Consider the following 26,775-nt stretch of genomic DNA (forward strand, 5'->3'; position numbering starts at 1 on the left):
TTTCCCCGGAAGCATCTTCACCACGTGGACCCAAGGCGGAGGGGGAGAAGCGGCCGGTCGGTCACGATGGGCGGCCTGGAGAAAAAGAAGGTACCGCAGGGGCTCTCCCCACGCGTGGTCTCGGCGGCTGCAACGCCCGCCCTGAAAAAGCGTCCGAGGTTCTTTTTTTCCCCCCACACACGTGTATTTGAAAGAACGTCTGAATGCAGGCGCTGCCACTTCCGGGTTTAGCCGCTGCCTCTGACACGCATCTTGCGAGTCGCCGCTTTCGCGGGTCTCTGTCCCGTCCGAGCAGAGCAGCTGCTTCTGGGAAGAATGGAGCCGAGGGTCGAGCCTCCTCGCTCAAGAGCAGTCTACCCCTATTTTTTATTTATCTTTATTTATTATTTTATTTAATTATTTTATTTGTTTTATTTGTTTGTTTGTTTGTTTTATTCTATTCTATTTGTTTGTTTGTTTAGTTTGTCAAACATGTACAAGTTAGCAGGTATAAGTCTGAAGATGGGCGTGAACGCAGGAAATGAGCACAAGTAAATGGGGAGCAGGGGGTTGAACTAGATGACCTCTAAGGTCCCTTCTGCTATTCTATATTCTTTGGAGGCAAGGAGGATGAGATGAGGTGCCGTTAACCTTGAGTGGGGAAATTGCATTTGTATTTATTAGTTTGTCAAACATGTACAAGATAAGCAGGTATAAAGACCACTTGAGAGACCGCCTGCTGCCAATTACCTCCCACAGACCCATTAGATCACACAGGGTTGGCCTCCTCCGGGTTCCATCTACTAGCCAATGCCATCTGGCTACTACCCGGGGGAGGGCCTTCTCTGTGGCAGCTCCGGCCCTCTGGAACGAACTCCCCGCAGGGATTCGGACCCTCACCTCTCTCCAGGCCTTCCGAAAAGCCGTCAAAACCTGGCTTTGCCGGCAGGCCTGGGGGTGATGAGTTCCCTCCCCTCTCGACTTGTATGGTTGCATGACTCTTGCTTATTTTAATTATTTGTATTTCATCTTATGTTCCCCTTTTTCCCCCTTTGAATTGTTTGCCGCCCTGAGTCCTCCCGGAGAAGGACGGCATACAAATAATAAAATTCAATTCAATAAATATAATAAACAGGGGCATGAACGAAATAAATGAATACAAATAAATTGGGACAGTAGGACAGGGGACGGAAGGCACGCTGGTGTGCTTACGCACAACCCTTTTACGGATCTCATGGGAATGGGGTGAGGTCCATGCTAGACAGTTTAAGGTTGAAGCTGTGGGGGGTGTTGAGGATGCAACAAGGGAGTCAGATAGAGCATTCCAGGCGTTGACCACTCTGTGGCTGAAGTTGTATTTTCTTCGATCGAGTTTGGAGCGGTTGACCTTGAGTTTGTATCGATTATTTGCCCGCATATTATTGAGGTTGAAGCTGAAGAAGTCGTTGACAGGTAGGACGTTGTAACAATTTTGTGAACTACACTTAGGTCAGACTTTAGTCGGCATAGTTCCAGGTTGCCCAAGCCCAAAATTTCACACCTGGTGTTGTAGGGTATTCTGTTGTGAGCAGAGGAGTGGAGGACTCTTCTCGTGAAATACCTCTGGACTCGCTCGATCGTATTAATGTCCGTGGACATGTGCAGTGTGGATTCCAGGCAGACGAGCTGTGTTGTCATATAACTCCTTGTGTAGATGTGGCGGTCACCCATGGCCCAGTGCATACAGGGCATGCGCAGCCACGCTGAACCACACGGGAAAAAACAAACTCCTAAAGGACATAACATCCTGATAGTTCATAACATAACATCCTGATAGTTCACTCTAGATGTGCCTTACCCAATGACGCCCAGGATTTGACCATATATAGACAGAACTTCCCTGAGCAGTAGATCAGCAATTGTAGTTTGACAGGCTGTCTTAAATCACATGCTGATTGCTCCTCCTGCCTTTGTCCTATCTCAATAAAAGGGGGTCCCAGACCCCAATCTGGGTCGCTCCATCCCGAGAAAGCTCGTGTCCGTGTCTTTTCTCAACATTGGCCTCATGGACGAACCACGGGTACTTCACAGAGCTCCGACCCTTTGGAACGATCTCCCCGTGGAGATTCGCACCCTCACCACCGTCCAGACCTTCCGCACAGCCCTCAAGTCCTGGCTATCCCGTCAGGCCTGGGGATAAAGATCGTAATCTGTCCCCACCCGAATGATGAATGAATGTTGTGTACTATTTTTACTCATGTATTGTTTCATGTCTACTGTTTTGTATCCCCTTCCCTATATTTTGTAAGCCGCCCTGAGTCCCCTCAGGGAAAAGGGCGGCCTATAAATAATAATAAAACTATAAACTATAAACTGTATCCAAGGTCGGGTCTGGCAAAGGTTTTGCATGCCCTAGTTAGCAATACAATGTTGCCGGAGAAGAAGATTAGGTTGACAACTCTTTAATGCCTTTTTGGCAATGCTGTTACAGTGGGGCTTTGATCGTTCGAGATGAGCCCTCCGAGGTCTTTGACTGAGTGAGCATCGTCTACGAGGTCGTGTCCCGCCCAGCTGGTGTTTGGCGTTCTGATTTTTGTTGCCAGTGCGTAAAACGGAGCCTTTATTAGTCGGGATTTGGAGTTGCCAATTGTTTGACCATTCTGGCACCTAGTCAAGGGCGCTTTGTAGCCAGGGAGCCAGCATCTTTGAATTGCGGGATTTAAAATTAGGAATTTAGTGCTCCTTGGGGGTCCAAAAGGTTGGAGACCCCTGGCTTAGTCTTTGAGTCCTCTTCTTGGTCTCTCACCCAAGGGACGCTCTCATAGATCATTACATAAGAGCCGAGGTGACGCAGTGGTTAAATGCAGCACTGCAGGCTACTTCAGCTGACTGCAGTTCAGCAGTTTGGCTGTTCAAATCCCACCAGGCTCAAGGTTGACTCAGCCTTCCATCCTTCCGAGGTGGGTAAAATGAGGACCCAGATTGTTGTTGGGGGCAATATGCTGACTCTGTAAACCGCTTAGAGAGGGCTGAAAGCCCTATGAAGCGGTATATAAGCCTAACTATTGCTATCGCTACATCAATTTTTGGAGGGCCTTTTTTGCCTGGCACTTTCCAGCTGGGCAAATATGCCAACTGAGGAGCTGCAGCGTATCTGGGAGGCTGCCCGTCCAGCCTCCGGTAGTAAGGCAATAGTCCTTTGCAGGCAAAAGATAATTAACTACTCTGTCTCTCTTTTTCTTTCCGAAAGTACGAGAGGGGTTCCGCCACCAACTATATCACCAGGAATAAAGCTCGGAAAAAACTGCAGCTCAGCCTTCCGGATTTCAGGTACGGCAAAGATATTCAGCGGTCTGCCGTAGGCGTCACTTGCTCTGGTTGAGCAGGGAAGGTGCAATGATGCCTTGGTAGGGATGGAGTCGAAACTGATGGGATGAGGCTGGGCAAATTTGGAGACCGAGGAATATTTGCGTAAGGATCACACTGGGCTAAGTGATGGTTGTGGTCACACACACAACATGCTTGGCCAAAGTGTGTTTTAATTATTTATGAAATGTATATGCTTGTCCAACTTCTTCTTAAAGACTTGCGGTGTTGGAGCATTCACAACTTCTGGAGGCAAGTTGTTCCACTGGTTAATTGTTCTAAAACAATTAACCTCTGATGTGGCTTGGTGGGCATGGCAGGGGAAGGATACCCCGTTCCCTCCCCACTCCTGTAAAATCTCCCTTCTCTTCCCACCCCACTCCAGGGGAAGGATACTGCAAGATCCCTATTGCCTCCCCACTCCAGGGGAAGGATACTGCAAAATCTACATTCCCTCCCCACTCCAGGGGAAGGATACTGCAAAATCTCCATTCCCTCCCCACTCCAGGGGAAGGATACTGCAAAATCCCCATTCCCTCCCCACTCCAGGGGAAGGATACTGCAAAATCCCCATTCCCTCCCCACTCCAAGGGAAGGATACTGCAAAATCCCCATTTCCTCCCCACTCCAGGGGAAGGATACTGCAAAATTCCCATTCCCTCCCCACTCCAGGGGAAGGATACTGCAAAATCCCCATTCCTTCCTCACTCCAGGGAAAGGATACTGCAAAATCCCCATTCCCTCCCCACTCCAAGGGAAGGATACTGCAAAATCCCCATTTCCTCCCCACTCCAGGGGAAGGATACTGCAAAATTCCCATTCCCTCCCCACTCCAGGGGAAGGATACTGCAAAATCCCCATTCCTTCCTCACTCCAGGGAAAGGATACTGCAAAATCCCCATTCCCTCTCCACTCCAGGGAAAGGATACTGCAAAATCCCCATTCCCTCCTCACTCCAGGGAAAGGATACTGCAAAATCCCCATTCCCTCCCCACTCCAGGGGAAGGATACTGCAAAATCCCCATTCCCTCCCCACTCCAGGGAAAGGATACTGCAAAATCCCCATTCCCTCCCCACTCCAGGGAAAGGATACTGCAAAATCCCCATTCCCTCCTGACCAGCTGGGACTTGGGAGGCAGAGAATAGATGAGGGCAAAGCCAGCCAAAAGTAGCATTTGCCGGTTCTCCGGACTACTACAAAATTTCCGCTACCGGTTTGCCAGAACCGGTCAGAACTGGCTGAATACCACCTCTGCAGCTAAGACTTTACGGTAGCAAATGAGCAAGCTGAATCCGTCTTCTCCCCTGTTTTCGTTTTTCCAGGCGACTCTGCATCCTAAAAGGGATTTATCCCCACGAACCTAAACACAAGAAAAAGGTGAACAAAGGATCAACGGCTGCCCGGACCTTCTACCTTTTGAAAGACATAAAATTTCTCCTCCATGAGCCCATCGTCAACAAATTCCGGGACTATAAGGTATCACGATTGTGGGAAGGAGGAGGATGGGACCCCTGAAATGATTAAAAGCTGCAGATAGCAATAGCAGTTAGACTTATATACCGCTTCATAGGGCTTTCAGCCCTCTCTAAGCGGTTTACAGAGTCAGCATATCGCCCCCAACAATCCGATAGATAGATAGATAGATAGATAGATAGATAGATAGATAGATAGATAGATAGCGATAGCGATAGCAGTTTGACTTATATACTGCTTTATAGGGCTTTCAGCTCTCTCTGAGCGGTTTACAGAGTCAGCATATTGCCCCCAACAATCCGATAGATAGATAGATAGACAGACAGACAGACAGACATATAGAGATAGATGATAGATAGATAGATAGATAGATAGATAGATAGATAGATAGATAGATAGATAGATAGATAGATAGATAGCGATAGCAGTTTGACTTATATACTGCTTTATAGGGCTTTCAGCTCTCTCTAAGCGGTTTACAGAGTCAGCATATTGCCCCCAACAACAGTCCGGGTCCTCATTTTACCCACCTCGGAAGGATGGAAGGCTGAGTCAACCCTGAGCCGGTGAGATTTGAACTGCAGAACTGCAGTCAGCTGAAGTAGCCTGCAGTGCTGCATTTAACCACTGCGCCACCTCGGCTCAGATGAACCTTTGGGGGTAACAGCCACCTTGGGGGAGTTATTAGCACTTGCTAATATAATTGCTATTCTGCCACATGCCCAATTGCAGAATATTTTCTCTTCCCGTGTTAACGATTTGATCAGCACAGTTTTCACTTAAACAGTTCAGGTTGTCAGTGGCAAAGTTAATGTAAGATCATTTTATCCCGCTCCAAAACCATTAAAGCTGCTGGAAATTCTGGGTGAGAAGTTAAAAGCATTGGATGCCTGTGAAATAAGAGTATTTAGAATACGGTCATAAGAGAAATGAGATTAGTATTAATTAATTATGTTCATAAGAGAAAGAGAAAAGGGACGTGGTGGCTCAGTGGCTAAGACGCCGAGCTTGCCGAATAGAAAGGTCGGCAGTTCGGCGGTTCGAATCCCTAGCGCCGCGTAACGGAGTGCCCTCCCGTGACTTGTCCCAGCTTCTGCCAACCTAGCAGTTCGAAAGCACGTAAAAAATGCAAGTAGAAAAATAGAAACCACCTTTGTTGGGAAGGGAACAGCGTTCCGTGCGCCTTCGGCGTTGAGTCATGCCGGCCACAGGACCACAGAGACGTCTTCAGACAGCGCTGGCTCTTCGGCTTTGAAACAGAGATGAGCACCGCCCTCTAGAGCCGGGAACGACTAGCACATATGTGCAAGTGGAACCTTTACATTAAGAGAAATGAAAAAAATATGTTTAAAAAAATATGCTTAGTATAAACAGGTTTGTCAAACTCACGTCGTCACATGATGTATCATGGCTCCCCCCCCCTTTTTTTTGCTAAAATGGGGGTTGGCGTGGCCAGCCCGTGACGCATCCGGCCCACGGCCACGAGTTTGACACCCCTGCTATAAAAGAAAACTAGCCAAAGTCTCGGGGTATCCCTGTTGAAGAAGAGGAAGGAAAGTTGCTGGTGGATAGCAAGCCGGACCCTCAGAATTGTTGTCTGGACATTGGGAAGTGTGGGGCTGTAAAATGTTTCCCTCCCCAAGGTATTTGTCCGCAAATTGCGTAAAGCCTACGGGAAGAGCGAATGGACCACCGTGCAGCGGCTGAAAGACAACAAGCCGGCTTATAAATTGGACCACATCATCAAAGAGAGGTAATAGTTGAAGGCCCTCAAGATCTCATGGCTTTGGGAGGGTAAAATTGTGACCAGACAGCAGAGCTGGCAGCAGATTCGGACAGTGAGGAGGTTGGGGAGGAACCTGGGCCAGTCCTGGAGTCTGGGGAAGGCTCTGAGGAGGGCTCTGTGTCGGAGGCAGAGAGGGGACCAGGGACATCCAACAGTTATCAGCTGCCTTCAGAGTCAGACATCAGTGAGGCAGAAGAGCAGCTGGAGCCTGTTCCCAGTGTGTGCATGCGCAGAGTTGCCAGGCGAAGGGAACAGCTGAAGAAAAGGGGTCGACTTGGGAGTAAGGCTGCAGGGGGAGGGTGAATGGCCCCTCCCAGAGGAAATAATAGCGGAGCAAAAGGGGAGTGGAGTTTGCAGGAGATCATTAGTTCGCTTCATTGGTTCGTGACTAGCAGTTAGCAATAGCAGTTAGACTTATATACCGCTTCATAGGGCTTTCAGCCCTCTTTAAGTGGTTTACAGAGTCAGCATATCTCCCCCACAGTCTGGGTCCTCATTTCACCCACCTCGGAAGGATGGAAGGCTGAGTCAATCTTGAGCCGGTGAGATTAGAACCGCTGAACTGCAGATAACAGTCAGCTGAAGTGGCCTGCAGTACTGCACCCTAAGCACTGCGCCACCTCGGCTCTCCTTGGAGACTCCTGGCCAAGTTGTGCAGATTTCAACCTGGCTCCTCTCCAAGCCAGATAAGGTCTGTGACTGTAAATCCTCCCTGGAAAAACTTTGCTGGAGGTGAATGAGCAGAATTCACAGTAAATTAATAAAAGGGGGGGCCAGGAGTTTGTTTCGTGCTCTTGGAAAGCCTTGGTCAGAACAACCAGCAACAAAATAAAAGAGGAGCGAAAGGGGAGTGGAGTTAGCAGGAAACAATTCGTTCGTTAGTTTGTTTCAGGAGTGTGAAGATCTGTCCGTGAATCTCAGAGACTCTGTGCCCAGAGTCTTTCCTTGCACAGAACCTCATTGGGAAGATATTGACAGGGCAGCTTTCCAAGCTAGATAAGGTCTGTGGTCATAAATACTCCTTTGAAAGACTGTTTGCCAGGCCTTGGCTGAATGTGAATGAGAGGAATTCACACGCACTTAATAAAAGGGGTTCTGCTTCATGCTTTTTGGGGAAGCCTAGCTCAGAAAAGCCTAGCTTTTTCATTTGAAAAGCAGTTTTCAAATGATTGTCTGCAAATTCTAGTGTTGCAATTACGTATCAAGTTTTGCTTCGACTTGAGTGGTTATCCAGACGATTACGGTTTGTTCAACGAAACCTGGTTAAGCAAGGTCGCACGGCAGATCTGGGGCAATTCCTGTTGGCAGATTAAGCCGTGATAGCAGGAAGCCACAATGATACGTGCAAACTCTCTCGCATAAGTGTCAGGAGAGGCAGATGGTGGGGTTTGAACTTGTCATCTCTCCATGGCTGCAGATACCCAACTTTCGTCGATGCCCTGCGGGATTTGGACGATGCGCTCTCCATGTGCGTCCTCTTCTCCACCTTCCCACGTACCGGCAAGTGTCACGTCCAAACCATCCAGCTGTGTCGCCGGCTGACGGTGGAGTTTCTTAACTACGTCGTCGCCTCGCGCGGTCTTCGCAAGGTGAGCTGGAGATGCCGATCGATTTCCCTCAGATCAATACATGGCCAGAGAATAAGAGTGATGCGGTGGCCTAGAGGGGGCGCTCTCACCTCACAATCCGGAGGCTGTGGCAGATATTTCTCTCTCTGGGCACGATGAGAATTTATCTGCCGAACAAAACTCCATACTGGCAACAGGGAAGGGCAGCTGGCCAGTAAATACTCTGCTAGCTCCATTCACTTGCCCAGACTCCACCCCGCAAGGGATTATGGGGGTCGTTAAATGATGATGACTACATGCCAAGAGAATAAAACAACAGAGCTGCTAGTCCACAGACAGCGTACCTATGACACACCTTTTTAAGCTGACGCGCCATAATTTGAGCAACACGTCAGTGTTCAACCGCAACTCTTCTCCGAAGCTCGTGGTTTTGTGCTGCTTTTGGAGACTCCGGAGGCCATGCATGAATAGCGGTGCGGTTTTGTGCAGCTTCCCAAAGTCACACGAGAGAGGGCCAGGCCGCTGCGTGGCCTCTGGAGCATTTAAAAATCATATATTTGTGAGGTGTTCGGAGGCCGTGGACTCCCTGAAGCTATTCCCAAGAAGGCCTCGTGGGCCACTGAGAAGGCCCGGCACACGCCGCAGAGCGGGTCGACCAAAAAGAGAACACTTCCTGAAGGAAAGTGGCGTGTAGCCGATCCTGGGTTGTGTGTGGGTGTCACACACACAATTGGATTTTTTTTTTTTTAAAGTGACTGTTTTGTTCACACGCCCCGCAGAGCTAGGCATTTTCTGAATTGTTAACCCGCTAAGCCCAGAAGGTTTACCCGTGACCCGTCAAAACCGCGGTCCACTAAAGCGCGCCCGATTAAAGCGCGTACCTGACGTCAGCAGCGTGACAAATACAACCGCGGGGGAAAAAGGGCGCTTTAAAAAGCGCTTTTACAGCAAGCCGATTCACATAAAGGTTAGGGTTAGGGTTAGGGTAAGGGTTAGGTTAAGGGTTAGGTTTAGGGTTAGGTTAAGCGTTAGGTATAGGGTTAGGTTTAGGATTAGGTTTAGGGTTAGGCTTAGGGTTAGGTTTAGAGTTAGGTTAAGGGTTAGGTATAGGGTTAGGTTTAGGATTAGGGTTAGGGTTAGGGTTAGATTAAGGGTTAGGCTTAGGGTTAGGTTTAGAGTTAGGTTAAGGGTTAGGTATAGGGTTAGGTTTAGGGTTAGATTAAGGGTTAGGTTTAGGGTTAGGTTTGGGGGGGGGTTAGGGTAAGGTTTTCGCGTTATTTTTAAGTTTCCCGCTCACAGCGTGCTGTTTTCGTCGCGCTGTGATGACGTCACGTACGCGCTTTCGTCGAGCGCGCTTTAGTCTACCGCGGTTTTGGGGTGGAACCGGTTTACCAACCCTGCGTTCGTCCTTTCTTTCCTGTCTGCAGTTTTAGAGTCTCGTTCTTCTCTGTTTTTCCACAGGTTTTTCTCTCCATTAAGGGCATCTATTACCAGGCTGAGGTGCTGGGCCAGATTGTGACCTGGATAACGCCGTACGCCTTTTCCCACAACGTGAGTATGGGGCTGTTGTTGTTTAACTCCGTTGGACCAGGTTAAGATAAGATAAGATAAGATACTTTATTTGTATGCCGCCCTTTTCCCTGGGGGGACTCAGGGCGGCTCACAGTTCAGGGGGAGGGGAGGACAAACCAAGTCACATATAAGACAATACATCATTAAAAGCACAACATTCATACTATTCGGGCAGGGTTAAGGTCTTTAGCCCCAGGCCTGTCGGGACAGCCAGGCTTTAAGGGCTATGCGGAAGGTCTGGAGGGTGGTGAGGGTACGAATCTCCACGGGGAGTTCGTTCCATAGGGTCGGAGCTGCCACAGAGAAGGCTCTCCTCCGGGTAGTCGCCAGTCGGCATTGACTGGCTGATGGAACTCGGAGGAGGCGTAATCTGTGGGATCTAATTGGTCGAGTGGAGGTGATTGGCAGTAGGTTAAAAGTTTCTCTTCGCTCGCAACCCCCTGTCCTTAAGAAATAAATGTGGCTTTTGATCGAATGAGCTACCCCCAGAGATCCGGACCCTACCCACTCTCATGGCCTTCCGAAAAGCTATCAAAACCTGGCTATTCCGGCAGGCCTGGGGGCTGTTGACCTCTTGATTGAGGTCCAGCCCCCGCTTAGATTGGGTGCATGTTGTGTTTCTTTTAATCTGCTGTCTTTTATTTGCTTTAAATCTTTTCTTAATATTTTTATTTCTGTAAGCAGCCCGGAGTCCTCCGGGATTGGGCAGCCTATAAATTTTAAGAAATAGAAATAGAGTGAATTGGCAATTTTTATTGAAAATAATGCAAATAGGAGAACACTTTTTACAATCAATTAAAGCAATATATCAGGAACAAACAGCACAAATTATAGTCAGTGGAAGTTTAACAGACCCATTTAAAACCGAGAAAGGGACAAGGCAGGTTTGTCCCCTTATCCCCATTACTGTTTTTTCATAACTCTGGAATTATTGTTGAATAAAATACGGGGATCAGATGATTTGCAGGGAATCAAGATTAGGCATCAAGAATATAGAATACACGCTTTTGCGGATGATTTGGTCATAACATTAACCCAACCACAGGAATCTAGTAAGGCAGTGGTTCCCAAACTTGGCAACTTTAAAACTTGTGGACTTCAAATCCCAGAATTCTCCAGCCAGCAGAGGTCTGCTGGCTGGAGAATTCTGGGAGTTGAAGTCCACAAGTCTTAAAGTTGCCAAGTTTGGGAACCACTGCAGTAAGGTTTTAATGAATATGATTAATCAATACGGCCAAGTGTCTGGATTTAAAATAAATTTAGGGAAAACAAGAGGAGTTAAAGCTCAAATGAAAGATGATACTAACTTTTTTTTAAAGTTTATCTTAGAATATCTTTGTTAAAGATTTATACCCTGTATTGGTTCTGGGAAGCCGGGGGGGGGGGGGGAGAAGGGGGGGTTGGGTGGGGGGGGGAAGGGAGGTAAATATTTGTAAAAGTTTTTTTTTTTCAAAATTTTCAATAAAAAAAAAGAAATAAATTCAGCTTGATCATTCAAGATGGAAGGCTGAGTGCAGGCAAGCATGGGGCAAGTTTGATGTGGCCTGCGCGAAATCTGCAGTTTGGTCCTAGAAACAGTGTTGGCTCCCCTCCATCACACCTGTTGGGTAATCTCCCCGTTGGGAGAGCGAGTGCGTTCAGAGAAGCGTTGTGAGAGTTGTGTTGGAGAGCACACAAACCAGCATACAGAGACATTGCAGTTTAAATAGGCTCTCACTTTCGTGGAGAAAGAGGTATCAGAGTCCATCAAACAATCCAAGTCATTCACGGATAATTCATTCAGTCATCAATGTCCTTCAGTTAAGGGATAATCCAAATAACATAGTCCAGTATCCATATAATCAGTTTGGTACTCAAAGTTTGCTAGCAGTTGCAAAACTTACAGTAGCTCACGCTGATCACTCTACGGCACTTCTAACAGCCAGCTTCCAAACACTCAGATTAGCAATAGCAACTTATATACCGCTTCATAGGGCTTTCAGCCCTCTCTAAGCGGTTTACAGAGTCAGCATATTGCCCCCAACAACAATCCGGGTCCTCATTTTACCCACCTCGGAAGGATGGAAGGCTGAGTCAACCCTGAGCCGGTGAGATTTGAACAGCCGAACTGCAGAACTGCAGTCAGCTGAAGTAGCCTGCAGTGCTGCATTTAACCACTGCGCCACCTCGGCTCTATTGCATCCAGTTCTGGTCATCACAATGCAAAAAAGATGCTGAGACTCTAGAAAGAGTGCAGAGAAGAGCAACAAAGATGATTAGGGGACTGAAGACTAAAACCTATGAAGAACGGTTGCTGGAACTGGATTAGTTTAATGAAAAGAAGGACCAGGGGAGACATGATAGCAGCCTTCCAATATCTCAGGGGCTGCCACAAAGAAGAGGGAGTCAAACTATTCTCCAAGGCACCTGAGGGCAGGACAAGAAGCAATGGGTGGAAACTAATCAAGGAGAGAAGCAACTTAGAACTGAGGAGGAATTTCCTGACAGTGAGAACAATTAATCAGTGGAACAGAAGTTGCCTCCAGAAGTTGTGAATGCCCCAACACTAGAAGTCTTTAAGAAGATGTTGGATAGCCATTTGTCTGAAACGGTATAAGGTCTCCTGCTTGAACAGGGGGTTGGACTAGAAGGCCTCCAAGGTCCCTTCCAACTCTGTTATGTACTGAACAGAATTAGTCTTTCTTCACCCGAAGGCAGATTCCTTCCTGTTGTTTGCTGAATTCTCGTGCTTGGGGTTTAATGTTTGGTGTTCTTGTGGCAAGGAAATCATTAACCTAAAAAAAAAAAAAACAAGGTGAAAATGGCAATTAACAATTAGCTCTAAGCATGGAGTTTCGTTGTTAGAAGCTGTTTGGGTTCAGTTGCTTGGACACAGCATTGTCTTAATTTATTTACAAGCATTCCTCTCTTAAAAAAAAAACACATTGCATTTTGCTTCTTATTACCAACCCAAGGTAACCCTTCTTGGGCCTGTAAGATCCCTTTTTCCATTGTAAGGTGATAAATCTTGATATATTTTATTCCTTCAGTGCAGGCAATTTACATAATCGATTGCAAATTATGACTGTTAACGTTATTTAGAAAGCTTAAAAGTATAGAAAACTACCGATAAAAAAAATTCTATCCATTTTAATATCTGAAGTATTGCAAGTGTAAAATTATTTTATGCAGGTTGACTTACGATAACCATTCAAAGTTAAAACAGATTCCAAAAAAGTTACTTACAACATGATCCTTGAAGTTTCAACCGCCACCTCACCCTAAGCGATCTCCTGATTGTATTTTGGGTGCTGGCAACTCATTTCACATTTACAACCGGTTGCAGTGTTCCATGATTGCATTTTCTAGCCAAAAATAATAATAATCCATTGAGTAAAGTGGGTTCACACTTACAACTGTGTACTACACTTAATGACCGCGATGACTCGCTTAACAACTGTTGTTAAAAACGGTCATAAAACGAAGTCCAGTCTCCTGGTGCCTTGACTTAATGCCTGAAATGACTTAACAACCAACATTCCAATTTCAGTCCCAATTCTCTATTGAGAGAGAGAGAGTTAGAGCAAGGACAAACTTCCTTACTGGAAAAATCAGATAAGAAAAGCTGAATCTTTGACCTAAGCTTATGGGAGGTTATGCAGATGGAGAGATGACCCAGAAAGCAGACCGCTCTAGGCCTGATTTACAGACTGCCTCGAAGGTTGATCCCGCATTTTGTGTTAACCGTAGACACGCATATTCATACCCGTGTCCCGAAAGATTAACCCAAGTGTGCAGGGGGGGGCTGGCAGTTGTACCTGGTGAACTTTTGAGAAAGCTATCAAACTTCCCACCTGATGTGGGAAGGATAGCTTAGAACAGGAGTCCGTGGACCGGAACTGGACCACATCATGCCAGAAACCAGTCCGCAGAAACAAGAGAAGTCCCATCCGTAGGAATGCAAGTAGCACATGAAATCATGGCCCACTCCATCACGGTCTCTCCCTGTACTTATTTCAACTTACTTTTTAAAATTAAGTGGTTCCCCGACAAATGCACTCGACAAAAGCGTGGTGACGAAACCGCGGTGAGAAAACCGCAAGTTCTAAATCGCGCCGACGAATGAGCACAGAAGCGCGCCGAAAACAGCGCGCCGACAAAAGCGCACCTTCAACAAACAAGTAATAACCGCGAGTTCTAAACCTAACCCTTACCTTAACTGAAATCACGCTTTTGTGGGCGCGGTTCTGTCGGCGCGTTGTTGTGGGCGTGTTTATGAAGGCGCCGTTTTCTCGGCGCGGTTTCGTCGCCGCGCATTTGTCGGGTCACGAAATTAAGCCAGCCCTTTCTTTAAAACAAATTTATTCCTGTTTACAAAAAGAAAATAGAACTGGGAGTTAGTTATTTTTTTACGTCTCTGCACATTGATTGATTGAGTGACTGGCTGACTTTCTTCCAGCACCCGACAGATGTGGATTATAGGGTCATGGCTACTTTCACTGAATTCTACACCACCCTCCTCGGCTTTGTCAATTTTCGCCTCTACCAGACGCTCAACTTGCACTACCCCCCAAAGGTGAGTCAAACAGACAAGCTACCGAGAAGCCCAGTTTATCTTCTTAACAGGCAATATCCCTAGATAGAAAGAGAGATACACAGGTGACCGTTGAAAAAAATAGGCAAAGCCGTTGGCAAAACACTATGGATGCTATTCTTGTTCTGACCAAGGCTTCCCGACAGCATGAAGCCAACTCCTTGTCCCGACAAAAACCCCTTTTATTAATTGACTGTGAATTCTGCTCATTCACATCAAGCAAAGTCTTTCAAGGGAGGATTTACGGTCACAGACCTTATCTGGCTTGGAGAGCTGCCAGGCTGATCTCTGCAGAACTTGACAAGGAGCCTCAGAGAGTCACGAACCAATGAAGCGAACTGATTGTCTCCTGCAAACTCCACTCCCCTTTCGCTCCTCTTTTATTTTCTCTGGGAGGGGCCATTCATCGTCCACCTGTGGCCTTCCTCCCAAGTCGACCCCTGTCCTTTACCTCTTCCCTTCGTCTGGCAACTCTGCACATGCGCACACTGGGAACAGGCTCCAGTTGTTCTTCTGCCTCATTGATGTCTAGCTCCGAAGGCAGCTGATAACTGTCAGACATCCCTGGCCCCCTCTCTGCCCCCGATACAGAGCCCTCCTCAGAGCCTTCCCCAGACTCCAGGACTGGCCCATCTTCCTCCCCAACCCTCCTCACTCTCAGAATCGGCTGCTAGCTCTGCTGGCTACTGGCGGGCCACAACAATTCTGTTCTGTTGGTCGCTTTTTCCAGTGCAGTTATAACTTCAAACAGTCACTAAACAGAATGTTGTAAATCAGGGTCGTCCTGTAACTGATTCCAGCTTAGTAAGCCAGACCCAACACTTCCTTTTTTTAAAAGAAATATTCCAAAACATATTTGCCAAGTTTCTGGGACTGTAACCTTAAAATAACGGTAGAGTTTAGAACTCAACGGTTTGGGTGGCCTGTCTGGACAACCCCAGAGGGGTTGACCTCCCCATCTCCCCATGTATGTGTGTTTTTTTCAGATCGAAGGCCATTCTTCAGTAGAGAGCCAGCCAGAGGATGGAGAAACTTACGCCTTGGACTCTGAGAGCACTTTGGAGGTGAGAACGCAGATGCCCAATCCTGTCCTTCCAAATTTTCCTCCACATTTATTTATTTATTATTTATTTATTAATAGAATTTATATGCCGCCCAATCCCGAAGGACTCCGGGCGGCTTACAAAAGAAGAGGAAGAAAGAAATTATTAAAAAAAAAAAAAGACAGATTTAAAAGCACAACACATACATTCGTTCTAATCGGGGCTGGACCTCAACAGTGAGGTCAACAGCCCCAGGCCTGCCGGAATAGCCAGGTCTTAACAGCTTTCCCTCCTTAAGACACATTGGAGGGATTGGGGGACGGGGGAATAGAAAAAAAATAATAGTATATAAGTATATACTCAAAAGTAAGATACAAAAGAGGTGGGGGGAACATAATCAGGATAGATCTAAGAAGGAAAGGGAACAAGAAATGATACTACCCAGCTATTTTGGGGTTTGCGGAAATGCCACCCCAAGAAAATAAAAATTAAGAGCTGGAAGAGACACCCACAACGATACAAAAAGAAAGGGAGAGGAAGAGGAGGGAAGGAAGATAGAAGTAAGGAGAGGAAGATGGAAGGGAGAGAGAGAAGGAGGGAGGGGAGGAAGAGAGGAGTAGGGGAGAGGAAAGGGAAGGGAAAGGAGAGAGGAAGGAAGAAAGTAGCGAAGGGAGGGAGGGAGAAAAGAAAAAACCTATAATAATAGAAAAAAGGAAGAGAGGAAGAGGAGGGAAGGAAGATAGAGGCAAGGAGAGGAGGATGGAAGGGAGAGAAAGAGAAGGAGAGAGGGTAGGAAGGGGAAGAGAGGAGTAGGGGAGAGGGAAGGGAATAAGGAAGGGAAAGGAGAGAGGGAGGGAGAAAGAGAAGGGAGGGAGAAAAGAAAGAATCTATAATAATAGAAAAAGAAAGGAAGAGAGGAGAGCAGAGCAGAGGAAAAGGAGGGAAAGAAGATAGAGGAGAGGAAGATGGAAGGGAGAGAGGGCAGGAAGGGGAAGGGGAAGAGAGGAGTAGGGGAGAGGTAAGGGAAGAAGGAAGTAAGAGAAAGAAGAGAGGGGAGGAAGAGGAAGAGGGGGAAGAGGATGGAAGGGAGAGAAAGAGAAGGAGAGAGGGGAGGAAGGGGAAGAGTAGGAGTAGGAGAAAGGGGAGGGAAGGAGAGGAGGATGAAAGGAAGAGAAAGCAAAGGAGAGAGGAGAGGAAAGGAGAGAGGAGGAGAGGTAAGGGAAGAAGGAAGGGAGAGAAAGAGAAGGAGAGAGGGGAGGAAGAGGAAGAGAAGGAAGGAGAGGAGGATGGAAAGGAGAGAAAGAGAAAGAGAGGAGGAAGGGGAAGAGGAAGAGTAGGAGAAAGGTAAGGGAAGAAGGAAGGGAATGAGAGGAGGAAGGAAGAGAAAGAGAAGGAGAGGGGAGGAAAGGAGAGAGGAAAAGAGGAGTAGGGGAGAAGTAAGGGAAGACGGAAGGGAAAGGAGAGAGGAAGGAAGAAAGTAGAGAAGGGAGGAAGGGAAAAGAAAGTGGTGTCAAAACAGGTGAGGGATGGTAAACAAAGCAACCAAATGATATATTATAACCCTGTAAATGGAATGACAAATGCCTAAGAATGATGAATATAAAAAAATGTGAATGTATATCTATAATTATACGTAAGAGAACAAAAAATAAACTTTTCTGAGTTAGGGTTTAGGGTGCTTCGCTTTACGTTCGCTTGGATCACGTCTCCCATCAATTCATGGTTCTCTCTTCTTTTCTTTCCCATTAGAAACTGTCAGCTCTCAGCACCAGCCTGGCCCGAGTCGTTGCTCCTAACATAGAGGATGAAGCTGAAGTGGATGAGTTTCCTGTGGAAGGAGTGAGTGACACCCCCACCCCCTTTTTGGGGGGGGGGGTCGAGGAAAATACCTTCCCAAGACACAGGATGTTGTGGGGGGACTGAAGTAGTTATTGTTAAGAAAATGCCAGTATAAAGTTCCCTAAGTTCACTGAGCCAAGGTGGCGCAGTGGTTAAATGCAGCACTGCAGGCTACTGCTAGATCAGCAGGTCAGCGGTTCAAATCTCACCGGCTCAGGGTTGACTCAGCCTTCCATCCTTCCGAGGTGGGTAAAATGAGGACCCAGATTGTTGGGGGCAATATGCTGACTCTCTGTAAACCGCTTAGAGAGGCCTGAAAGGCGGTATATAAGTCTACTGCTATTGCTATTGCTATTGCCCTAACAATGCCTGATTCATAATTAGTGACCCGATATTGTAATACAAAAAGCAGTGATTTATTAACAGCTTCATTAGGCATTTTTTATTTGCAGCCATTTTTTTTGCTTTCTTTATTTGCTTCTGAACTTTGCCTGTGTTCCTTTCCTCCCTTCAGTCTGTGTCATAAATCACATTACCCAATAGTTGCATCCATCTCAACCCAGCTGCTGTAATCTGAGATCCAACTCCGCTGACGCCCTGCGTGGAATGTCCATACAGAGTCTCCCGAACTCAAGAAAGATGGCTGGCAATAGCACTTATGTACCGCTTCTCAGTGTTTTACAGCCCTCTCTAAGCGTCAGCCTCTTGCCCTCCAACAAAATCTGGGTCCTCGTTTTACCCACCTTGGAAGGATGGAAGGTTGAGTCAGCCTTGAGCCAGCAAGGATTGAACTGCTGGCAATCGGCAGAATTCGCCTGCAGTACTGTATTTTAACAGGAAGGAGGGAAGGGAAGGAAGGAAGGAAGGAAGGGAGGAAGGAAGGAAAACAGCATTTAGACTTATATACCGCTTTACGGTGCTTTACAACCCTCTCTAAGCGGTTTACAGAGTCAGCCTCTTGCCCTCCAACAAAATCTGGGTCCTCGTTTGACCCACCTCGGAAGGACGGAAGGCTGAGTCCACCTTGAGCCTGGTGAGATTCGAACTGCCAAATTGCAGGCAGCCGGCAATCTGCAGAAGTAGCCTGCAGTACTGCACTCTTAACCACTTGCGCCACCGTGGCTCGTGTAACGATTCTTCAAAGATGATTTCTTCATTGATTCCCTCCTGGGAATCCAGACGACGTTCCATCGCATCGAATTAAATACACGGAAGGCCCGAGATTTTTGTCCCTTCGTTCATTTTGGCGCCCGTAACCTTTTGCCACACGGAGAAGGGAGTCGGTAGATCTTTCTCTCTTTCTCTCTCTCTACCCAGGAAACTGCCGAACAAGAGGAGACCAGGAAGAAGGAAGAAGAGGATCTGGAGAAACAGAAGAAGCTCTTTGAAGGGCTGCAATTCTTCCTCAACCGGGAGGTGCCGCGCGAACCCTTAGCTTTTGTCATCAGGTGTGTTAAGTCTTCGCCTTCGTCTCACCGGCTCTCTTCTGGAACTCGGGGCAAGGGTGGGACTAACGTTGCGTTGCTCTACAGCCCTTTGAGTGGTGGGCTGCGTTTAGGTCATGGTTGAAGGTGAGCCTCCTGTAAGCATCTCCACTAGGACCACCAGGAAGTGTCAATGTGCCTGATAATGGATGTAATCTTACTCCGGGGGAGGCGGTGTGTGTAAGTTGTCTTCCCCCTCTGGCTATGCTTTTTTCAAGAGGCAGCTGTTGAAGCCCGCCAGCGGCCAGTGGAGCTGGCGGCAGAGTCAGACCGTGAGGAGGGTTGGGGAGGAACCTGGGCCAGTCCTGGAGTCTGGGGAAGGCTCTGATGAGGGCTCTGTGTCAGAGGCAGGGAGAGGGCCAGGGCCGTCTGACAGTTATCAGCTGCCTTCGGAGTCGGGCATCAGTGAGGCAGAAGAACAGCTGGAGCCTGTTCCTGATGTGCCCACGCGCAGAGCTGCCAGGAGAAGGGAACAGTTAAGGAACAAGGGCCGACTCGGGAATAAAGCCACAGGTGGACAGTGAATGGCCCCTCCCATAGGGAATAAAAGAGGAGCGAAAGGGGAGTGGAGCTTGCAGGAGTTCAATTCATTCGGGTGAAGACCTGTTCCTGACTTTTTGCCAAGTAATTGCCGTTACAGCGTGGCGTTTGGAAGATATCGGCCCGGCAGCGCTCCAAGCCTGATCAAGGTCTGTAGTTGTGAAATCTCACGCAAGACTGCCGGCCGGGAGTTTGCTGGAGAGGAATTCCCTCGAACCTAAATAAAAGGGGGTTTATCGGGACGAGGAGTCGGCTTCGTGATCTTGGGAAGCCTAGGTCAGAACAGCAACTGGACCTTCTCGTTTTTCTTCGAAAACATTTTGCTTCTCCTCCAAGAAGCTTCTTCAGCTCTGAGTGAGTTGTGCCTTCTTCATAAATTCTGTGGCCTGTTGAGCTGAAGAAGCTTCTTGGAGGAGAAGCGAAATGCCTTCAAAGAAAAAAAAAGTGGCCTCTTGAAAAAGCACCTTTGGGACACCTTTTAACCTGGCTGAGAATCTAGACATCCCCCTCTGGCTACCTAAAGATTAAATGTTCCTCTTTTTTTTTGATGACTCCATGGGGCAAAACTCACTTTAAACTATAGAGCTTGGGAAGAGGAATCTCTTGTGACGTCCTAAGAGATTCTCAACCATCCAGGTCAATGGTTGTCCCCCACAGTGCTTTTTCCAACAATACAAACATGTATTGTAAACAAGTATCATGTAGAATTAAATCAGAGTCCAAGGCAAAACGATCCTTAAAGTTCCAATTTAATAAACCAGACACCTTAGCACATCTGTGTTAATCCCAATTCTGGAAATGACATCCAAATCCCACCCAGTTAAAAGTTCATGTTCTTGTCCCCACACCCACAATCCATCACGTGGTCCAATCTTCTTCTTCCACGCTGACATCCACACCCAGCTGCTTCCGGTCAGGTGTAAAAGTGTGGAGACAAAAGATGACCTTGGTCTTCTAGAAAAGAATGAAAAACAATACATTCCACAATCCTACTCCTGTCTATTCCTCCCTCCCATCAACTACACTAATGAGACAGCATAATGAAATAAGAGAAAGTGTGGCAGGCCAAAATTCAAAAAGGAAATATAATTGCAGGCCTGACACACACATTTAAATTTAAACATGCCTTTTTTTAAAAAATATACTTTTTTATTTTCCATTTTGTATACTATTACATAGCCCATATCCTATTGCATTAAGTAGTAATTACATCAGTTCCTCTTGCCATCAACGCCCAGAAAGATAAAAACCCATTATTAGCTCTTCTGCTCTCCGTATACCTCTTTCTTCTACCTCTCTCCTACCTCCTTCCTTCCCTCCATCATCCTTTTCTACTCTACTTCCCCTTCCTTTCTCCTTCTCCTCTCTCTTCATTCCACTCCTCCTTATCCTCCTCATCTTCCTCCCCTTACCCTCTCTCCTATCCCCCTCTTCCCATCTTTCTTCTGTTTCCCACTCTTCTACATCCTTTCTTCCCTCCATCATCCTTTTCTACTCTACTTCCCCTTCCTTTCTCCTTCTCCTCTCTCTTCATTCCACTCCTCCTTATCCTCCTCATCTTCCTCCCCTTACCCTCTCTCCTATCCCTCTCTTCCTATCTTTCTTCTCTCCTCTGTTTCCCACTCTTCTACATCCTTTCTTCCCTCCATCATCCTTTTCTACTCTACTTCCCCTTCCTTTCTCCTTCTCCTCTCTCTTCATTCCACTCCTCCTTATCCTCCTCATCTTCCCCCCTTACCCTCTCTCCTATCCCTCTCTTCCCATCTTTCTTCTCTCCTCTGCTTCCCACTCTTCCTCTCATTCACTTGGTGTATTTCAGCTTCTGAGCAAATTCCATTCTATGTTGATGGTATTTATGCTTCCATATCAATATACTTAACATATCTTAGTTTTAAAGAAAAAATAAGAGAAGACAGTATACATGTGCAATCATATTACTTTAAAAACTAACACCCCTCGTCAAGCCTAATATTCATCCCCCCAACCCACCCACCCCCCAGCCTTCCCTCCCCCGACTTCCCAGAACCCATACACGGTATAAATCTTTAACAAAAACAGTCTAAAATATATTGGAAAAAGGAATAGGAAAAAAATAACATGCCTTTGAAGGCAAAATCTGTCGCTAGCTCTGGCTGAGACCCACCTCTCCTTCCCCAGGTGCTTTGGGGGCAAAGTGTCGTGGGACAAGTCGGTCTGCATTGGCGCCACCTACGATGTTGCGGATCCAAGCATCACCCACCAGATTGTGGACCGCCCAAACGCAGAGAATCAAGTGGTTGGAAGGTGAGAACTGCCCTTTGGTAGTCCCCCCCACCCCCCAAAAAATGGATATCAAATTTTAAGGGGCCGCGCTGTGAAATGTCACAAAAGCGAATTAACTCCCATCTTGTTCGTCTGCGTCAGATCTTGGCTCATGAATGGAGCTTGTGAAATAGTCCTCGGCTTACAAGAGTTCGCTTAGGGACCATTCGAAGCGAGAGTGGCACTGAGAACAGTGACTTGTGATTCTTTTTTCCTACGTACGACCATTGCAAAACACACACCATCAAAATTCAGGGCCCCCAGCAACTGGCTCATATTTCTGACGGTTGCAGTGTTCCTTCACCGGAGGGGGTGGGGGGAGGAGGCAGAGCCACTGAACGACCGTGTAACTAACTTAACAACCGCAATGTTTCACTTAACAACTGTGGCCAGAGAGGTGGTTAAGTGGGGCCAAAGCCCACTTCACAGTGGTCTAAACCACAGACATTTGGGGTTCAGTTGTGCTCGTAAGCAGCAGCGCTGAGACTTATATACCGCTTTGCAGTGCTTTCCACCACCTCTAAGCGGTTTACAAAGTCAGCCTCTTGCAAACCCCAACCATCCAGGTCCTCGTTTTACCCACCTCGGAAGGACGGAAGGCTGAGTCAACCTTGAGGTGGTGATAATCGAACTGCTGGCAGTCGGCAGAATTGGCCTGCAATACTATATTGTAATCACTGAACCACCATGGCTCCTACTTCCTTCCTTCCTTCCCCTCCCTCCCTCCCTCCCTCCACACTCAGCAATAGCACTTAGACTTATATGCCGCTCCACAGTGCTTTCCAGCCCTTTAAGCGGTTTACAAAGTCAGCCTCTTACCCCCCCAACAATCTGGGTCCTCATTTGACCCACCTTGGAAGGACGGAAGGCTGAGTCAACCTTGAGATGGATGGATGGATGGATGGATGGATGATAGATAGATAGATAGATTGATTGATTGATTGATTGATTGATTGATTGATAGATTTGGCTTGTATGCTGCCCTATTCCCGGGAGACTCAGGGCGGCTAACAATCAGAAGGGAAGGGGGTACAAAAATAAAAATAGAAAACAAAAATTTAAAATACAACAACAGTCATAACCTCGGAGGGGGCTGGATAGTTCAACAGCCCCAGGCCTGCCGGAACAGCCAGGTCTTAGTTGCTTTGCGGAAGGGTGGTAAGGGTCCGGACCTCAACGGGGAGATCGTTCCAGAGGCCGGAGCAGCCACAGAGAAGGCACTCCCCCGGGGAGTCGCCAGCCGACATTGGCCGGCAGATGGAATTCGGAGGAGGCCTAGTCTGTGGGATCTAATAGGTCTTTGGGAGATGACTGGCAGGAGGCGGTCTCTCAAGTAACCAGGTTCGATACCATGTAGGGCTTGAAATTAGATAGATGATAGATAGATAGATAGATAGATAGATAGATAGATAGATAGATAGATAGATAGATAGATAGATAGATAGATAGATAGATAGATAGATAGATAGATAGATAGATAGATAGAAGATGGATGGAAGGAAGGGAGGGGAGAAGGAAGAACAAAGGAATAATAATAGCACTTAGACTTATATACCGCTTCACAGTGCTTTTACAGCCCTCTCTAAGCAGTTGACAGAATCAGCCTCTTGCCCCCCAACAATCTGGGTCTTCATTTTACCCACCTTGGAAGGACGGAAGGCTGAGTCAACCTTGAGATGGATGGATGGAAGGGAGGGAGGGAGGGATGGGAAAAGGAAGAACAAAGGAATAATAATAGCACTTAGACTTATATGCCACTTCACAGTGCTTTCCAGCCCTCTCTAAGCGGTTTACAAAGTCAGCCTCTTGCCCCCCAACAATCTGGGTCCTCATTTGACCCACCTCGGAAGGATGGAAGGCTGAGCCAACAACCTTGAGCCTGGTGAGATTCGAACTGCCAAATTGCAGGCAGCCGGCAGAAGTAGACTGCAGTACCGCACTCTAACCACTGCGCCACCGCGGCTCATTGTACATTGTGGTAAGAGGACAATGTACAACTGACATTCTAACGTTCCCATTTCAAAGTTAGCTTTTCCTCTCTTCCCAGATATTACCTCCAGCCTCAGTGGGTTTTCGACTCGGTCAACGCCAAGATGCGCCTTCCGGTAGCCGATTACTTCCCCGGCGTAATGCTGCCTCCTCACCTCTCCCCGTTTGTCTCCGAGAAAGAAGGGGACTATATGCCCCCAGAGAAGCTGAAACTTTTGGCCTTGCAAAAGGGTGAACAACCAGGTATCCAGCTGTTCCTGGGCTTCTGGCGAGCGTATTGTATTCAGTGGGAGGGGCTGAGAATTTGGAGTTTCTCAGCAACATTTGTGGCTCGCCAGTGGAGCTGGCAGCAGATTCGGACAGTGAGGAGGTTGGGGAGGAACATGGGCCAGTCCTGGAATTTGGGGAAGGCTCTAATGAGGGCTCTGTGTCGGAGGCAGAGAGGGGCCCAGGGCTGTATGCCAGTTATCAACTGCCTTCAGAGTCAGACATCAGTGAGGCAGAAGAACAGCTGGAGCCTGTTCCCAGTGTGCGCATGCGCAGGATTGCCAGAAGAAGGGAAGAGCTAAAGAACAGGGGTCGACTTGGGAGTAAGGCCACAGGGGGACGGTGAATGGCCCCTCCCAGAGGGAATAAAAGAGGAGCGAAAGGGGAGTGGAGTTTGCAGGAGACCATTAGTTCGCTTCATTGGTTCACGACTCTCCGAGACTCCTGGCCAAGTTCTGCAGAGATTGGCCTGGCAGCTCTCCAAGCCAGATAAGGTCTGTGACTGTAAATCCTCCCTCGAAAGACTTTGCTGGAGGTGAATGAGCAGAATTCACAGTCAATTAATAAAAGGGGTTTTTTTTTGTCGGGACAAGGAGTTTGCTTCATTCTCTCGGGAAGCCTGGGTCAGAACAGCAACTAACATGGTTTGGATCTTTTCAATAGCCAAAGATAGCGAGTCGGAAGAGGAGAGCGGTGGAGAGGATGAAGGTGCAACTGAAGGCTCGGAGGAGGAGGAGGAGGATTCTGACAAGGAAGACGAAGGGAGACTACGCAAGATGGAAGCACAGCGATCTCAGAACAAGGTATCCTAAAAGATGCTTATTATGAAGTCAGAAAGTGGTAGGACGTTGATTGAATCCAGTCCTAGTAAAAAAGGCTTACAGGTTTTCGGTGCCGTCGTAACTTTGAACTGTCACTAAATGAACTGCTGTAATTCGAGGACTATCTGTGATTTGCAACTCTTTTTGAACTGATGTCAATCTCAGAGTGAGCCAGCAAAGAAAGCAGGAGGCTGTGGGATCGATCCTAGGTAGAGACAGATATTTCTCTCTCTCTCTGGGCATAATGAATAAAACTCTGCATTGGTGACAGGGAGGTCATCCGGCCAGTAAACACTCTCGTCTCCAGTCAGTTGCCCAGACTCCGCCCCGCAAGGGATTATGGGGTCGTTAAAAGGAGATGATGATTTAATATTGAAAGCAAGCCTTTTAGCATTGGCTGAGGGATTTTCCCTGAAAGTTTTGTTCTCCGGTTTAACTGAAACCATCTTTTGAGTGCGCCATTTCCTCTTCTCTTAGAATCTCCCTGTGAAGGTGACGCCTGGCCAGGTTGTGAAGGAGGATAAGCAGCGGCTGATGCAAGAACAGCAGAGCGAGGAAAAGCGTTTGGCCATCATGATGATGAAGAAACGGGAAAAATACCTCTACCAAAAAATAATGTTTGGGAAGAAGCGCAAAATTAGAGAGGTATCTTCTTCTTTTATTGCTCAATTTCCCTCCTGAAGTTCTTGGACAACTGCGGGAATTAGGAATGAATTCTCTGTACATGTCCCAGGATAATGCTGAAGGGTGCAATCTGGGCCAGTCACTTGGATGTTATTGCCGGCCAGCGGAGCTGGCAGCAGATTCGGACAGTGAGGAGGGTTGGGGAGGAGCCTGGGCCAGTCCTGGAGTCTGGGGAAGGCTCTGAGGAGGGCTCTGTATCAGAGGCAGAGAGGGGCCCAGGGCCGTATGCCAGTTATCAACTGCCTTCAGAGTCAGATATCAGTGAGGCAGAAGAACAGCTGGAGCCTGTTCCCAGTGTGTGCATGCGCAGAGTAGCCAGACGAAGGGAACAGCTAAAGAACAAGGGTCGACTTGGGAGTGACGCCACAGGTGGACAATGAATGGCCCCTCCCATAGGGAATAAAAGAGGAGCGACAGGGGAGTGGAGTTTGCAGGAGACCATCAGTTCGCTTCATTGGTTCGTGACTCTCCGAGGCTCCTTGCCAAGTTTTGCAGAGATCCGCCTGGCAGCTCTCCAAGCCAGATGAGGTCTGTGACTGTAAATCCTCCTTTGAAAGACTTTGCTGGAGGTGAATGAGCAGAATTCACAGTCAATGAATAAAAGTGGGTTTTTGTCGGGACCAGGAGTTGGCTTCCTGCTCTTGGGAAGCCCCAGTCAGAACATTGAGGCATAATCTTCTGAGCTTTTCGGACTCATGCTGGAGCCCAGATTCCGGGAACTCCTCTTGTGAGAATTGGACATAGCAAATTTTTTTCCCCCTTTCTTTTTGTTCTTCAGGCAAACAAATTGGCGGAGAAGCGAAAAGCTCACGATGCGGCTGTAAAATCGGACAAGAAGAAAAGCAAGAAGGCACGTCGGGAATAGCGGAGCCTGTCTCGTTTCGGGCCATCGTTTCATTAACGCAGCCCTGGGAAATGGACCTGGGGCTTAAAGCCAGTTCTTTCACATGGAGATGGACAATATTGGAATCCGGAGCTTTGCCTGAGTCCCCTCTTCATAAGCAGAACCAATCGGGGGAAAAGCCGTGGTATTGAAAAGACATGTCAAATCTTCTTTCCATTCAGTTTTTCTCTTTATCGCACTCACTGTAACAGCCTCGAGGAGAGAAACAGTCCTCCTTTTGCCAAGGACACATAAAATAGCAAACACACAAACAAGGTTCCTATCTGGAATCAGAAAATCGGTTTGATTTTCTGAGCAGAGTGGGGTTATATTTCTCTTCTCCCCCTTTTAATTTTGGCACAGAATCCAAACATTTTTGAAGTTCTCGCCGCCTTATTTTAAATAAGGACCCCCTTATTTTAAGACTCGTTCAACGTCACCTTGCCGCGTGGGTAAATAAAATCTTAAGATCGCTTTAGCTGCGTGCCTTCGTTGGAGGGTGACTCCTAGCCAGCAACACTTGCTCGTTTTGCAAACGTTGTGGAACTTTGTGGTTTTGCAGTTGTAAATTACAGCACGGCGAAGGAGGAGTTATTAAAACTCAACTTTTTGAGTTTTGGACGTTCA

The 26,775-nt window shown here is 47.4% G+C and overlaps 1 protein-coding gene across 1 annotated transcript; it reads left to right on the forward strand.

Moving 5' to 3' along the window:
- PES1 (pescadillo ribosomal biogenesis factor 1) lies at nucleotides 1-26,775 on the forward strand. Its single transcript, XM_087705565.1, has 15 exons — nucleotides 1-90; nucleotides 3,209-3,288; nucleotides 4,648-4,801; nucleotides 6,442-6,551; nucleotides 8,002-8,173; nucleotides 9,614-9,703; nucleotides 14,163-14,279; nucleotides 15,284-15,361; nucleotides 17,090-17,179; nucleotides 18,497-18,627; nucleotides 21,361-21,486; nucleotides 23,552-23,736; nucleotides 24,424-24,563; nucleotides 25,059-25,226; nucleotides 26,044-26,775. The coding sequence occupies exons 1-15, from the start codon at nucleotides 67-69 to the stop codon at nucleotides 26,128-26,130; spliced, it is 1,752 nt and encodes a 583-aa protein (XP_087561691.1). The 5' UTR covers nucleotides 1-66; the 3' UTR covers nucleotides 26,131-26,775.

This window comes from Thamnophis sirtalis, unplaced genomic scaffold (assembly GCF_051295495.1).
Source record: "Thamnophis sirtalis isolate CommonGarterSnake01/CBP01778 unplaced genomic scaffold, rThaSir2_p1.2 scaffold_2, whole genome shotgun sequence".
In the NCBI taxonomy this organism is placed as follows: domain Eukaryota; kingdom Metazoa; phylum Chordata; class Lepidosauria; order Squamata; family Natricidae; genus Thamnophis; species Thamnophis sirtalis.